The sequence below is a fragment of the Bidens hawaiensis genome, unplaced genomic scaffold (genome assembly GCF_021521415.1).
Source record: "Bidens hawaiensis isolate Kalapana, Puna unplaced genomic scaffold, B.hawaiensis_p1.1 tig00005567_1, whole genome shotgun sequence".
Lineage (NCBI taxonomy): Eukaryota > Viridiplantae > Streptophyta > Magnoliopsida > Asterales > Asteraceae > Bidens > Bidens hawaiensis.
Genome location: NW_027491360.1, coordinates 448,520 through 461,811, shown reverse-complemented (window position 1 = coordinate 461,811; position 13,292 = coordinate 448,520). Strand labels below are relative to the sequence as shown.

Below are 13,292 nucleotides of genomic sequence, written 5' to 3'. Positions count from 1 at the left end.
CTTGCAGAAAATAGATATACCCTTTAAAATACATTTTAAAGCGGAGTTAGACCGTGGATGTGGCGTGTCAATATTTCTTCAGTGAGGTATTTTAAAGCGGAGTTGGACCGATATTTTTGAACGGTTTACTAAAAATATCAAACCAACGGTTTACTAAAAACTTGAAACATGTTTTCAATGATTCAAGTAAACTTATGAACTATATTTTGAAATCGAGTGCCTTTTTATTATTTTTTATTATGAAATAACTTTTGGATTATATGTTGTTATGGAATATATACTCTTAGGTTATTTTTTGAGTTATTGTTACATTTATTTGAAATTACAAATGTAAATTATTATACCCGGATAAACCTCTCATTACAACCCAGTTTAACCGAATTTAACATTTTTTAACTTAATCCGGTAAAAGTAAAAAACTAATTTTCAAAACAGTGTATAAAAGCATCCGCAATAAAAGCATCCACAATGGGCTCCTTTTTCCAAGGTTTGAAAGGATGTGGCAAATAGATGGATGATGTGGTCCATGTGGAGATAGATTTCATGATATAGTGTTAAAGTTTATGATCTAAGTTTGAGCATGCAAAAGAAAAGTGGGTCAACCCCACTTTTAAATAAAAAATTAATTGAATGAATAGATGATGATGTGGTAGTTTATAGTTGTTTGTTTTGTGAAAGAAAATAAAAGTTTTTGAAAAAAATTTGAAATATGATGTGACGTTGATGTGACAGTTTGTAAAGGTTTGTTATTGTAGATGCTCTAAAAGTCCATAAAACAACACATAAAACACGTATGCTACTTGAATTCTATGCTTTGTTTGCATTTATTATCCCACCCTTTCTCGCATCTTTACACAATATTTTGTTGAACACTAAAATTAGTTCATGTTAAGAGTAATCTACAACAAAATCACACACCCGCCTAAACCAACTATAACTAATCGAACAAAACTCCTTGTTCCCAACCATCTCAATTCAAAAAGACGGTCCACGTGTCCGCATCAAGAAAATACTCAAATCCTGACCGTTCCCTAACGACCCATCCGGGTTCACCAAATGAAACGATTCGGAATCGGGCCCACCCACAATACACTCATAGTTAGCCCTCATATAAATCACCTCCCCAATATTATTATTATTACGATGATGATGATTATTATTATTATCAAACTTAAACGCTGGAATGACACCCACGGTGGTTGACTGAATGGCCATGGCCTTCAACATTGTTTTAATCTGCTTCGTGGCCTTCTTCCTAACAGCAAACCCTAAGTTCCGGCCGTTGCAGTACAACGTCCACGTGGGAATTGAGCGTAACGGGCATGGCCGGAGATGGGAGTCCGGTGTTGGGTGGGCTTCGAGGGCGAGACGGACGAGGCCGGAGTGGATTTGGTGGAGGAGGGTTTGGGTTTGGATGGAGAGTTGAAGGAGGGGTTTTGATGGTGGTGTTGGATGGCGAAATAGACGTAGCCGTGGCGGTGGCCGAAGAGGGTTCCGATGAGGGTGGTGTTCGAGGAGGGTGGTGGTGGTGATGAAGGGTGAGGAGTCGGAGTCTTGGTCAGGTGATGGAGTGGTGATGGTGGTTGTTGTACGGTGGTTTCTGGTGGTGGTGGAGGAGGTGAAGCATGGGAGGAATACTCGACGGAGAGAGTCGAGTTTGGTCATTTTGGCGGGAGAGTGATTAGTGAATGATTTGGTTTTATTCAAGTTAGTTGTGTATGGACTATGGAATGTGAATGATGTGGATGTATATCTTGGTGGTTATATATTTATAAAGAATCTGAGGGTATCCAAAGGAATCAACCTCCTATTTATTTTTATTTTTTTAACTTATAATTAATTATTCAAATTGACTACCGGCTATATACACTCGTCATTTCTTTTACCTAATGTCAACGCTTGTAAACATTCGTAAGAAGGCACGCCAGTGCAGCGAGTGAGATAAAGCATGCTCAGTTTAAGGATCTAACTAGTGAACGCCACACACTTGCTTAGTATTCCATCATCATCCAACATCGCTAAAACTAAGGGTATGTTTGTTTGGGGGTAATTGAATGGAGTAGGAATGGAATAAAATAAGGAATGGAATGGACAATGGGCTTAAATGACTCACCATGTTTGTTTAACCTATAAGAATAAATGAATTATTATTTTATGTTGTTTGGTAGGAAAAAAAATGTATGAATGATATATAAATGATAAAAATAATCATATCTCAAAAAAAAATTTGCAATGGCGATGGTGGCGCCAGCGACGGTGATGATGGCGACGACAGTGGTGGTGGTCAGGCAGTGTGGCATTGGTGGGTGGTGGTCAAGTGGAGGCGGCAGCATTGGTGGTCAGGTGGTGGCGGTGGTAATGATATGGCGGTGATGGTCATCAAGTGGTGGCGGCAATAGTGGTGGCAGCAGTGATGGTGGTTGTTAGGTGGTGTTATCTAAAGAGTAAGTTGGAAGATGAATGAAATGAAAAATAAAGGAAAGAGGTAGGAAATAATAAATTTGATGGAATAAAATTTCTTGTGTAATGGTTGATTTTGATCTAATTATTGTAATAGTCATATTAGACTCTAAATTAGAAAGAATGTCACCGTTCCTCACGTGACAATAAAAATCTCATGCCTTTTGAATTTCAAGAAACACGTAAACAATGAAGTCAAAGCGAAACAACATGATTCAAAATAAAAAAAATGCAAACAATTGATTAGCATATCTCATATTTCAAAACAAAACAAGAAGCCGAAAACATAAAAAAAAATCTGAACGACGTATATTTGATTAGATGTGAATATATTTTCATCTCCCACTCTCGTATAACATGCAATTTCTAAATTTTCAATTTATGATGTTGTTAGACAATTAAGCAATTGAGCTTAATTGTTATTTTTCAAAACAAAATAAAATTTAGGTTTCGAAAGTTGAGCTTAAAAGGTTGGGTTTGAGGCACTGAAAATAATAAGGATAGAGAACATGAGGCGTTGTGCTTAATATATTAGAAACTTATAATATAAACTAACGATTTGAGTGAGTGCTTACGTTCTCCCTAACTTAACATTGAATCCGTCTCTCTCTTTAACGAAAGTAAGAAGATATTAAAAAAAATACAGTAAACAAAAGCGATTGTTATAATAACTCTTTTAATTTCTTTTCTACAATTTTGTTTTAACCTTTGATTATAAGCAAGAAAAAGATTAATTTGAGACCTCTTAAGCATCCATAACAAGGAATAATTATTTAGGTTTGAATAACGTGTCGCTTATAAATTTGAGGAGATTCAAACTTCATTGTTGAAGTTAAAAGTTTGTTCAATTGGGTTTGTATCATCAAACTTTAGACAAACTGCCATGTAGAATTTTCAAAAAGTTGTTTATTAAAAAAGAAAGTATATATTTTAACAATTGACATATCTCACACATGACATCTACACACTTCACAGTAAACTTTTTTTGTTTTTTAACTAGTGCGTCACCCGGTGCGTTGCACCGGAGACACATCGGTAAAGTCCGAACGTTGGTAACCCAAGCGTTGTTGGTCTCGGGCATTGAGACGGTAAGTCGACGCGAATTCCTTCGGTTTCGATTACGTGTTTTATATATCGGAACTACAACAAAAAAAGTATAACAAATTGAGGTTGACCAATGGGGTGACGTTGGTTGGTAAAACTCGGGCATTGGCAAAACCTGAACGTCAATCTCGGGCATTGAGGTGACGAATCTACACAAATTTGATTCGTCTCCTTCGCGTTTGATACGGTAATTAGAACTAAGTAAAAAACGAATTTGGCATTTGGTTGTTTTCATTACGTTCGTTACTACCCTGAAACGAAAACAAAATACGGTGAGTCTATGCGAATTCGGTCGGCAACCGTCACATTTGTTACGATACCGAAAGTAAAACAAAAAAAGAAAAAACAAATTATCATTCGATCGATTAACGTTATTTTCATTATATTACTAGAACTAAAAAACAAAAACATAAACAATATAAAAAATATTAAAGTGACCATTAAGGTGTCGTCAAGTTGTACAATCAGACACCTGGCCCCTGGTGTGGAGGGGCTCCAGCGAATTTTTTTTTTTATTTTTTATATAAATATATTCAAACAACGTATTATTAAAAAAACTCATAAATTATTAAAAAAACACACATTAATAAAAAAACACATTAATATCTAAAAATAAAATAAAAATTAAAGTACTAAAAAGAAACATTCTTCTTATTATTCGGCTTGGTCTTCTTCGATCAACCTCTTTCGGATACGTTCCTTTTACTTTTCCATTAGCATTTGATCGACCGGATTTAGGTTACTGAAATCTCTAGTAAGAAAGTCCAAATCTCTCATTCGAGTTTTTTCCTTTTTATCATAAGAGACCACCTCCATGGTTTTGTTGAATTTATTGAGGGATTCAACAAGATTGGCGATGTTTACGGCTTCCCCCTCAGCCGGTTTTTTCCCCTTGGCGTCCCTTCCCAATGGCCGCCTCCTCGGTGGTGAAGACGTTTCCTCCTCCGCAATGTTTAGGTCGAATCCAACGCGGCAATCCGACCCGGTTGAAGTGCTATACGCTCCAGACGAACTAGTTTTAGTCCGTTTCGGCCCTACTTCTGCATCAAAGTCCGGCGCCACCAGCTCAACCCACTTGGAACACCTTTTCAACCTGTCCCACAACTTTAAATCGTCCCACGTCTTCACCATCCCATACCTCCGCAAACACTCCTGCTTGCACTCTTCGACCGTGGAATTGTAAACCGCCAAATCATCACTGCCACTTAGTCTCATACGACCGCTGTTCCTGTTGAAAAGATTAGTAAACAAGCCGACAAATTTTCTGATTTCAGACCACCGACCCGAAATCATATCGGCGTTCCGCTCTGTACTCCCAAAGAGCATGTAGAACGTCTCCCTAACCTTTGTCCAAAAAATCTTTCTCTGTTGGTAGTCGGCTGCAAAATGAATAAATAAATTAGATTTCCATTTAACTTTTTTATTTAACTTTTTTATTAAAAATCTTTTTTAAAAACGTTAAAACAATTACCGCAACGCCGATCCTCAGAAATGACTATCCAAGCCCGACACAAGGCTTCCTTCTCATCCAATGACCACGGAGTGGTTTTCCGTTTCGTCCTCGGAGTCGAAGCCGTTGCAACTGGTTTTTTCCGGTGGACGCGTCTTTTTGGTCCCGTAGCTTCACCTTGTGATTCTTGTGTCTTCGGAACAACAAAGTTAGGAGACGGTTGTGTGTTGGATGGTTGAAAGCCGGATGATTCTTGCGGCTCCGAATAAAACATCGGTTGGTGCGGTGTCGACCATAAATCGTCGTCAAGATAATTTGAATCAAGGTTTGGGAACCAATTTCCAGCCATTTTTTTAAAAAAGAGTTGAGAAGATGAATTGATTTTGGGTGAATGTTTGATGTTTTGGTATAAAAATGGGTGAAATGGAGTATAATTATATAGAAAATATATATTTTTTTTTGTTTTTTTCGGCTCCCCAACGGTCCCAAAAACATCAAAAGGTGTGCCTCCTCTCTCTCTTCTCCCGCTAACCAGCTCACGTCTGCCTTGGAACACCCGCTAGGGCCCCTGGTGGTGTGGTGTTAGCGCCTGGGGGGCAGGCGCGAGCGAAGGGGCTCTAGCGCCTCCGTTGAAGCCCCCACACCCCTCAGTCTTAGTAGTAATGTGTTTTGTTTTTAAATAATACAGTATAAATTTATTGTGCGAAATGTGTTTTGTTTTTAAATAATACAGTATAAATTTATTGTGCGACACAGTGGTCAAAGATTCTAATTCTCAATCTGCTGCTTTCTGAAGTCAAGCCTTTCTTTTCAGTTTTCTTACTCTCATCAGCACCTACATCTTTTGTCTTTATCAACAAATAGCATTACACATTTCAGTTTGATATGAATAGTAATACATTTTTGTTTCAATGTTTGTAAGTGAACAGATGAGTATATTCCTTACGAAAAATTTTCAAAATAAGCGTTTATAAAAAACGTTTTTATGTTTTAAGTGTCATTTGCAGGATATTTCTAAATTATGTATTATAAACTAGTCATGACGAGTAGTTTATGATTACACGCGAGTAATTTATATAACCAATTAAAACTTGCCACGTGCCCTTAAACTAACCGTAACGAGCAGGTTCACTAATCATTTACTTGTCATGACTAAATAAGTTTCATGCCTCGTAATCAACGTTCACGAGTAATTCATAAGTCATTTAGTCGCGACGACTAGTTTACCTGGTTTACATTCCCTACACGAATAGTTTATTATTAGTTAACTCACCATGACTAATTTAACCTTACAATCTACTCGTGCGACTAAAGAACTTATGAATTACTCGTAAGCGTTGATTACGATGCATAAAGCTTATTTAGTCGTGACGAGTAAATGGTTAGTAAATTTGCTCGTTATGGTTAGTTTAAAGACACGTGTCAAAGTTTTAATTGGTTATACAAACTACTCGTCACGACTAGATTATAATATCTATTTTGAGAGTTTCTTGCAAATGACACTTAAAACCTGAAAAACGTTTTCATAAACGCTTTATTATGGGAATTTTCCCTATTCCTTATTACCACTAAGCTTATTAATAGAAAGTTGTTTATACAATTATCAGCTATTTACTTAGACGTAAGCACTAGGGGTGCAAATGAGCCGATCCGAGCCCGAGCTCGACCATGCTTGAGCTCGGCTCGTTTACCTTATATAGAGCCCGAGCTCGACCAGTCTGATATTTTTCACACTTGTATAGTAGAATACTGCCGCTTTCACGAAGAGCTCGAATGAGCTCTGTTGTACCCATTGTCTCTTTCACAAAGTAACCACCACAATCTTTGTCATGAAGGGAGCACACGTGTAATATCTCTATATTTTGTTGTATACTAGTATTCTACTATACAAGTGTGAAAAACATCAGACTTGAAATACTGTTCCAATATAACCATAATTCGTTCTGTTATTTCATAAGAAGAATAGTTTTTAACTTTATACAAGTTATTAACACCTATATCGTCACATGATGTATTGCCCTCTACTTCTATAGAGGTAAGGTACCAAAAAGACCCAAATACCCTTAAGTACTACCCGCGGGTTAGTTGAGAGTCCCTCATAAGGCACCTGCGGGACATATGGATTGCCTGCTTAACCATCTAAGGAAGAAACACCTTAATGGCATATGCGGAAGCGTTCTAGCACCCTCAGAAGTCATCCGCAGGACGGAATACCCGTCCGCATAAATGACCAAGAGGTAATGCCCCAGGACAGCTGTCAATAACTAATTACCTTCTAGAAGATTTACCAAGATGCTTTCTTGGGCAATATGTGATCTCTCGCCTAGTAAATAAAGGACACCTGACAAAGTCGTTATAACCGTGCACATGGCCAGAGTTTTCTATCATCCAACCTCGTTAGGACACGTGTCCAGGTTGTTATATATGCACATGCGACGTATAGCTGAACCTATCATTTGGGGACACGTGTCCAGGTGGTTACGGGAGCATCTTCGGAAAATGACAGTTGACCCAATCATCTTTCCACACCCTTCGGCTATAAATACCTTCTCAACCATCATGAGGTATTTATTCACTCACACTGTACTCTCACTACTTACTTAAGTACTTTATCTTCGTCGGAACTGTACTTATTCTCACGCCGGATGGTGGTTACGGGAAGACCCCCCTCTTGTCCTTCCCGTAACGAGCTCACGGTGCCTGTTTTGTAGGTTCCAATCGTTGGACTTCGGGGAATTGGACTTGTATCGTACTAGTTGATATCCGTATCCTACTCTGTAGACTCATTAGATCTAAGACCCTATCAGGGGAGTAGATCCGTGTTTTTTAAACTTTTAAACTTTTTATTTGTAAATATACATTTTTATATGTGTGTGTATATTCATATGTACATTGTTGTATGGGACACAAAAGTTCTTCTACTCAGTTCAATATCTCTGACCAGAGAAAGAAAATAAGTGAGAAGCGATTTAAAAAGAACATGAAACTTATTAATATAAATGATAAAAGAATATTTTCAAGTCAAGTGACTATTTCAGTTTAAGAAATCAAGACTAAATAATACCTGGATTAAAAGTAAAAAATGCTTAAGCAACTTGTAATAATCTTAGAAAAGCTAGCAAGTTAATAAATTAAGCAATCACAGATATAATTAACATAAGAAAACATAGATTAAGGATAGCCATAATCTTATCCATGCTCATTCTAAATTGAGCTCATAAGCCAGAACTACAAGAAAGAGTCGTAATTACGGTTCAATGCATAAACCTAATTACCAAAATCAAACGAACGAACACATAATAGCGGAGAGAGATCAATGGCAATATCAAACACATGACTTACAAAAAACCTAAGCTAATGCTACAACCTGTAACGCAATAAGCTTTTATGATTGAAAACAAATTAAGAAATAATCTAGTAAGACACGATTATAAAAAAGCGAAGAATTGACGCAACCAATATTTTAAATTAATATGTTGGAATTAAATTTTCACTATTTTATAATTTTAAATTACGTAATTCAAACACGTAATTTTAAATTGTGATACAATTTCACTAATGTAATTTCAGATCTTTTATAACACTTCAAGGGTGTAAATTAACAAGCCGAGCCGAGCTGGAGCTCAGCTAGGCTCGAGTTTGGCTCGTTTGACTTACGAGGGCTCAAGCTCGAGCTAGGCGCGTTTCGAGCTCTTTCTCTAAGCTTGAGCTCGGACTCGGCTCGTTTATTATTTCTTAACTAATTTGTATACGTTTTTTATTATAAGTATGTATATGGTGGAAAACCTTAAACGAGTCAAAGCTCGGCTTAAACTAGATTGTGAAGTGTTAACTTAACACATAGAAGCCCGCAAGAGGTCAAACTTAAAAATAAACAAGGCTTATTAAGACTCGACAAGGCTAAACGGGGCAGTGGCGGATCTAGATATCAATCTCAGGGGTAACGTTCAATTTTTTTACCGTATTTCTTGCAATCTAAACGAAACAAAAATAGAAACACGATAATAAATAAATTTAAACACATATGGTGCATGTTTCTCTTCTTCAGTTTTTGAAAGCTTGAAATCGAGCAATTACATCATCTTCTTTTACCTTATTAAATGTTTCTCTTTAGACGGCACAAAAAAACCTTTTTAACAAGATACACTATTCTTATGCCATCTATTTGATTATGATGATAACTAGCAATAAGTGGTCTATCAAAGGGATCCGAAGAAAGATCATTCAAATTGATTGTATTTCGTATTGAAGGACTTGAAGCCGAAGGAATATTAATTTGGACAAATATTATCATTTTCCTACATGTCATTATCAATATTTGAACTTGGACCAATATCTTCAATTTCTTTCATATCAACAGTATTTGAACTTGGTGTTGGAATATTTGGACTTGGCGTTGGACCAATATCATCATTTTTTTTCCTGTTTAAAAAGATTGCCAACAAGACTTTGTTTTATCATATTCCAAGTTCTATAAACAAAAGTTAAACCATAAACTCGTAATCAATTCCAAGTTACAAACAATGACATACACCATAAATCCCTAATCAATTTCAATTTCAATTTCTAATTTATTCAAATATTAAGTAAAACGTGTAAAGTATATAAAAATTGACAAAGAGTAATAAGATAAATAAATATAAAAACACATCTAGGGCTCGATACAATGACACTAAAGTATAACAATTAACATTTAACAAACCTTTAAACTTTACACTATAGCGTCTGCGTGAGTGCGTGGGCAACATAAAGGGGTGACTGCTGGTGTTGAATTTTTTGTGCAGTGTGGGTTCTTGGAAGGAAGCGACATCTTGATACTCGACGTAAACCAACAAGTAACGAACTAATCTTTTGAAAAGAGTTAATTGGTTTGGACTTTAAACTTTGTTGGGCTTTAAACATACATACTGAGTTTATATTTTTTCAGGGGTAGCGAAATATGAAAATCGACCAAATTTTTTTATTTCACACTACCAACGAAAAGTTAAGGCGTAGTCTCCGCTACCCATGCCATAAGCCATATCCGCTCCTGTAAACGGGCTTCTCATACAATGCTCATGGTCGAGGCTGGCAACTAAACAAACCTCATTTGAGGCTCGAGCTTAAAAGATCGAAAAAGTTCACCTCGTTTCAAGTTTTTTTCTATCAATATCAACTCGAGTAGCTTGTGAACAGCTCGGCTCATTTATACTCGAAAGATACCTTCACAATCCAACAAATAATAATTATTATTAGTTTTCCAATACACCAAAGCAACCAATCCTTTAGCGGGCTCGGATTATCGGGCCACCGTTAAATAACTGGACTCTCTCCCATGTACCTAACTTCATTTGCACGCAACATTTTAGGGGTTTTCAGGGTTTCTTTCTTTCTTTCTAATAATATTCATTTCCAGATTCAATTCGTGTGTTTTGTAACCCTAATAATAACTCTTCACCAATTTCATCCTGTGGATGGAAGCTCAAGTCGGTATGTCTAGTCACGGAGGAGTCGTTGACAGTGACACCGCCGTTAAGTTTCTCCATACGCAGCCGCCGTCTCCGTCGCCACGTCATCAACAGTCGGCGGAGATTGGCACCGTTTCTCAGCTTCTCGCCGGAGGTATTTCCGGCGCTTTTAGCAAAACTTGTACGGCTCCGCTCGCACGTCTCACTATTCTCTTTCAGGTAATTATTATTATATCACCTGTTCTCTTAATTGTTGCAATTATTAAATTATTGTCAATTATACATATTTTAGGAAATTAAAGATTAATCTGATCATGTTTACTTTGGTGATTAAGTATATTAAATCAAAGTGTTTAATTTTTTATTGCTTTCTGCAGGTGCAAGGTATGCATTCTCAGGGGGCTTTGCTGAGTAGGCCTTGCATATGGAGCGAGGCAACGCGTATTGTTAACGAAGAGGGTCTTAGAGCCTTTTGGAAAGGAAATCTTGTTACTATTGCTCATCGCCTTCCTTATACAGCCGTTAACTTCTACGCGTATGAGCAGTACAAAAAAGTTAGTATCTTTTTTCATTTCTTAGTTTGTGCTGTTTATAATGATGCTATCAAGTAAAACATAATGATAGATATTACGATGAATCGCTGTTAATATGTTTTTTTCCCGATCATTTTCAGTTGCTCAAGTCAATACCGAGCATAGGAAACAACAGTGGAACTGCAGGCGCAGATGCTTGTGTGCATTTTGTAGGTGGTGGAATGGCGGGAATAACAGCTGCCACTGCCACATATCCTTTAGATCTCATCAGGACACGTCTTGCAGCACAGGTGTAAAATGAATTCTTTGAAATTTTCTATTATTTCTTCTTCCTATTGTTTATTGCCTCTGTAGAAATACGTATAAAGCTTTTAGAACATATTCTGCTGTTCACAGCTTGATGTTTCTATATCAGTGTTCTAAAAAGCATTAGGCGGATCTAGGCGATTGCTCGTCTGCCTTACGCTTATCAAAGGATTAGTTGGATAATTAAACATTAATCAGCTTATAAATGCTTGAATTACCTATTTTTTTACACATGATTGAATTGTACAATAGCTAATGATGCTTCAGCAGCCATTTGAAATTGTAATTTGCAAGACAAGTTGAAACATTGAAGATGAGATTGGAACTCAGAAGATGAAATCGCAACTTGGAGCTTGCAAATTATAGTCGATTGCAGCAGGTAAGTAAGTTCAACCTTAGTTAAGTCACTTAATCTTTCCAATTTAATCATGATTAATCTTATCCGCTTACTTTGATTTTTAGAACACTGATTTTTATTCAGTTATGTTAGTATGTGTTCCTTTGCATCTATTAATACTTAACTCCTTCTATATAAGCTACAAGCTCACATATGTTAATTATTTCACAGAGAAGCACAATATACTACAATGGAGTTGGGCATGCCTTGCGTACAATCTGTAGAGACGAGGGCGCTTTAGGCTTGTATAAGGGACTTGGAGCAACACTATTGGTAATTCATATCGCCGAACTTGTTTTTGTACCCTTTAAGATTTAGATTTTTGTTAGATTAATGTTTTTTCTTATCTTAATTACAACATCATCTATTTGTGCTTCATGCAGGGTGTTGGACCAAGTATTGCTATTAGCTTTTCTGTTTATGAAACCTTGCGGTCATATTGGAAATCTTATAGGTAAAAGTGCTGTTACCCATTGTATGTTACATACTTCCAAATATGGAAACGTCACACACCACCACATAACCATTTATCTAGTAAAGAAAATGTAAGTAGGCTACATACAATAGGAAAAAAAACCTTCTTTTGTAACAATAACAAAAAGTGAATAGCTTCATGTGTTCATATGATAGGCCAGATGATTCAACTGTTATGGTGAGTCTAACTTGTGGCAGTCTTTCTGGCATTGCTTCATCAACAGGTAAGCACGTGTAATAATTATAATAATAATTATTAATAATCACAGGTAGCATATAACTATTTATGTTCAACAGCCACATTTCCTTTGGATCTTGTGAGGCGGCGAAAACAGTTGGAAGGAGTCGGTGGACGGGCCCGTGTTTACAATAGCGGTCTACTTGGGACACTCGGGCACATTATGCGAACTGAAGGATTACGTGGTCTTTATAGAGGGATTCTTCCAGAATATTATAAAGTTGTCCCTGGTGTAGGAATTGTGTTCATGACATATGAGACACTGAAGAAGCTTTTATCTGAATTATGAACCACCTTTCTAGGTGAGAGATTTGGTGTTTGTTCCATTTTTCTGTATTTGTGAGCCTTCAAATCTCTTGGGTCATACCATGAGGACTACCTGGTTTTCCATAATGACACGTGCTAGGGAAATTGTTATGGTTTTTGTAGGTTACTTGTTATACAGGCACGTTATGTTGCCCAAAGTTAAATTTTCTTTTGTGTAGAGGTCGTAATTCTGGAAATGCTCGTCTAAATTTTGAAGCATTTTTATATTCAGAGTTTTGATAGTATATTGTATTCGGCTGTTGGTTTGGATCTTGTAACCGGTCTTGTAGACAGATCGGCTCTTTAACCTTTATTATTTTTGTAACTTGCATTTATGTATATGTATTATGCTAATGAACTAATGTTTTTAGGTAAACTATAGGTAAACTAACAATTTGAAAAAAGAAAAAAAAAACCTAGTTTGAAATCCGTCAAAAGATTTCGGTTTTGGTCAGGTTACTCTAACCAACCTGGACTAGGGGTGTTGATCGGGTTTCAGGTGTTGTTCGGGTTATTTGGCTTTTGTTGTTTTAAAGGCTAAATGAAATCTGACCCTAGTACTCATCGGGTTAATCAG

General features: G+C 36.7%; 1 protein-coding gene and 1 pseudogene across 1 annotated transcript; one reads left to right on the top strand and one right to left on the bottom strand.

The window, feature by feature from the left end:
* Positions 1-789: 789 nt before the first annotated feature.
* Positions 790-2,333, bottom strand: LOC143630116 (protein MIZU-KUSSEI 1-like; annotated as a pseudogene).
* Positions 2,334-10,316: 7,983 nt separating this feature from the next.
* On the top strand, positions 10,317-13,046 carry LOC143630131 (uncharacterized). The gene is made up of 7 exons (XM_077099213.1): positions 10,317-10,680; positions 10,839-11,015; positions 11,135-11,284; positions 11,869-11,970; positions 12,081-12,151; positions 12,328-12,395; positions 12,469-13,046. Exons 1-7 carry the CDS (start codon positions 10,468-10,470, stop codon positions 12,696-12,698), a joined length of 1,011 nt encoding a protein of 336 aa, XP_076955328.1. The 5' UTR covers positions 10,317-10,467; the 3' UTR covers positions 12,699-13,046.
* Positions 13,047-13,292: the final 246 nt, after the last annotated feature.

Bases quoted from the DNA above. Each gene is read 5' to 3' on its own strand.
- LOC143630131 (XM_077099213.1), top strand. From the start codon at position 10,468: ATGGAAGCTCAAGTCGGTATGTCTAGTCACGGAGGAGTCGTTGACAGT. The intron at 11,016-11,134 runs GTTAGTATCTTT...GATCATTTTCAG, and splicing joins CGTATGAGCAGTACAAAAAA to TTGCTCAAGTCAATACCGAG. The intron at 12,396-12,468 runs GTAAGCACGTGT...TATGTTCAACAG, and splicing joins TGGCATTGCTTCATCAACAG to CCACATTTCCTTTGGATCTT.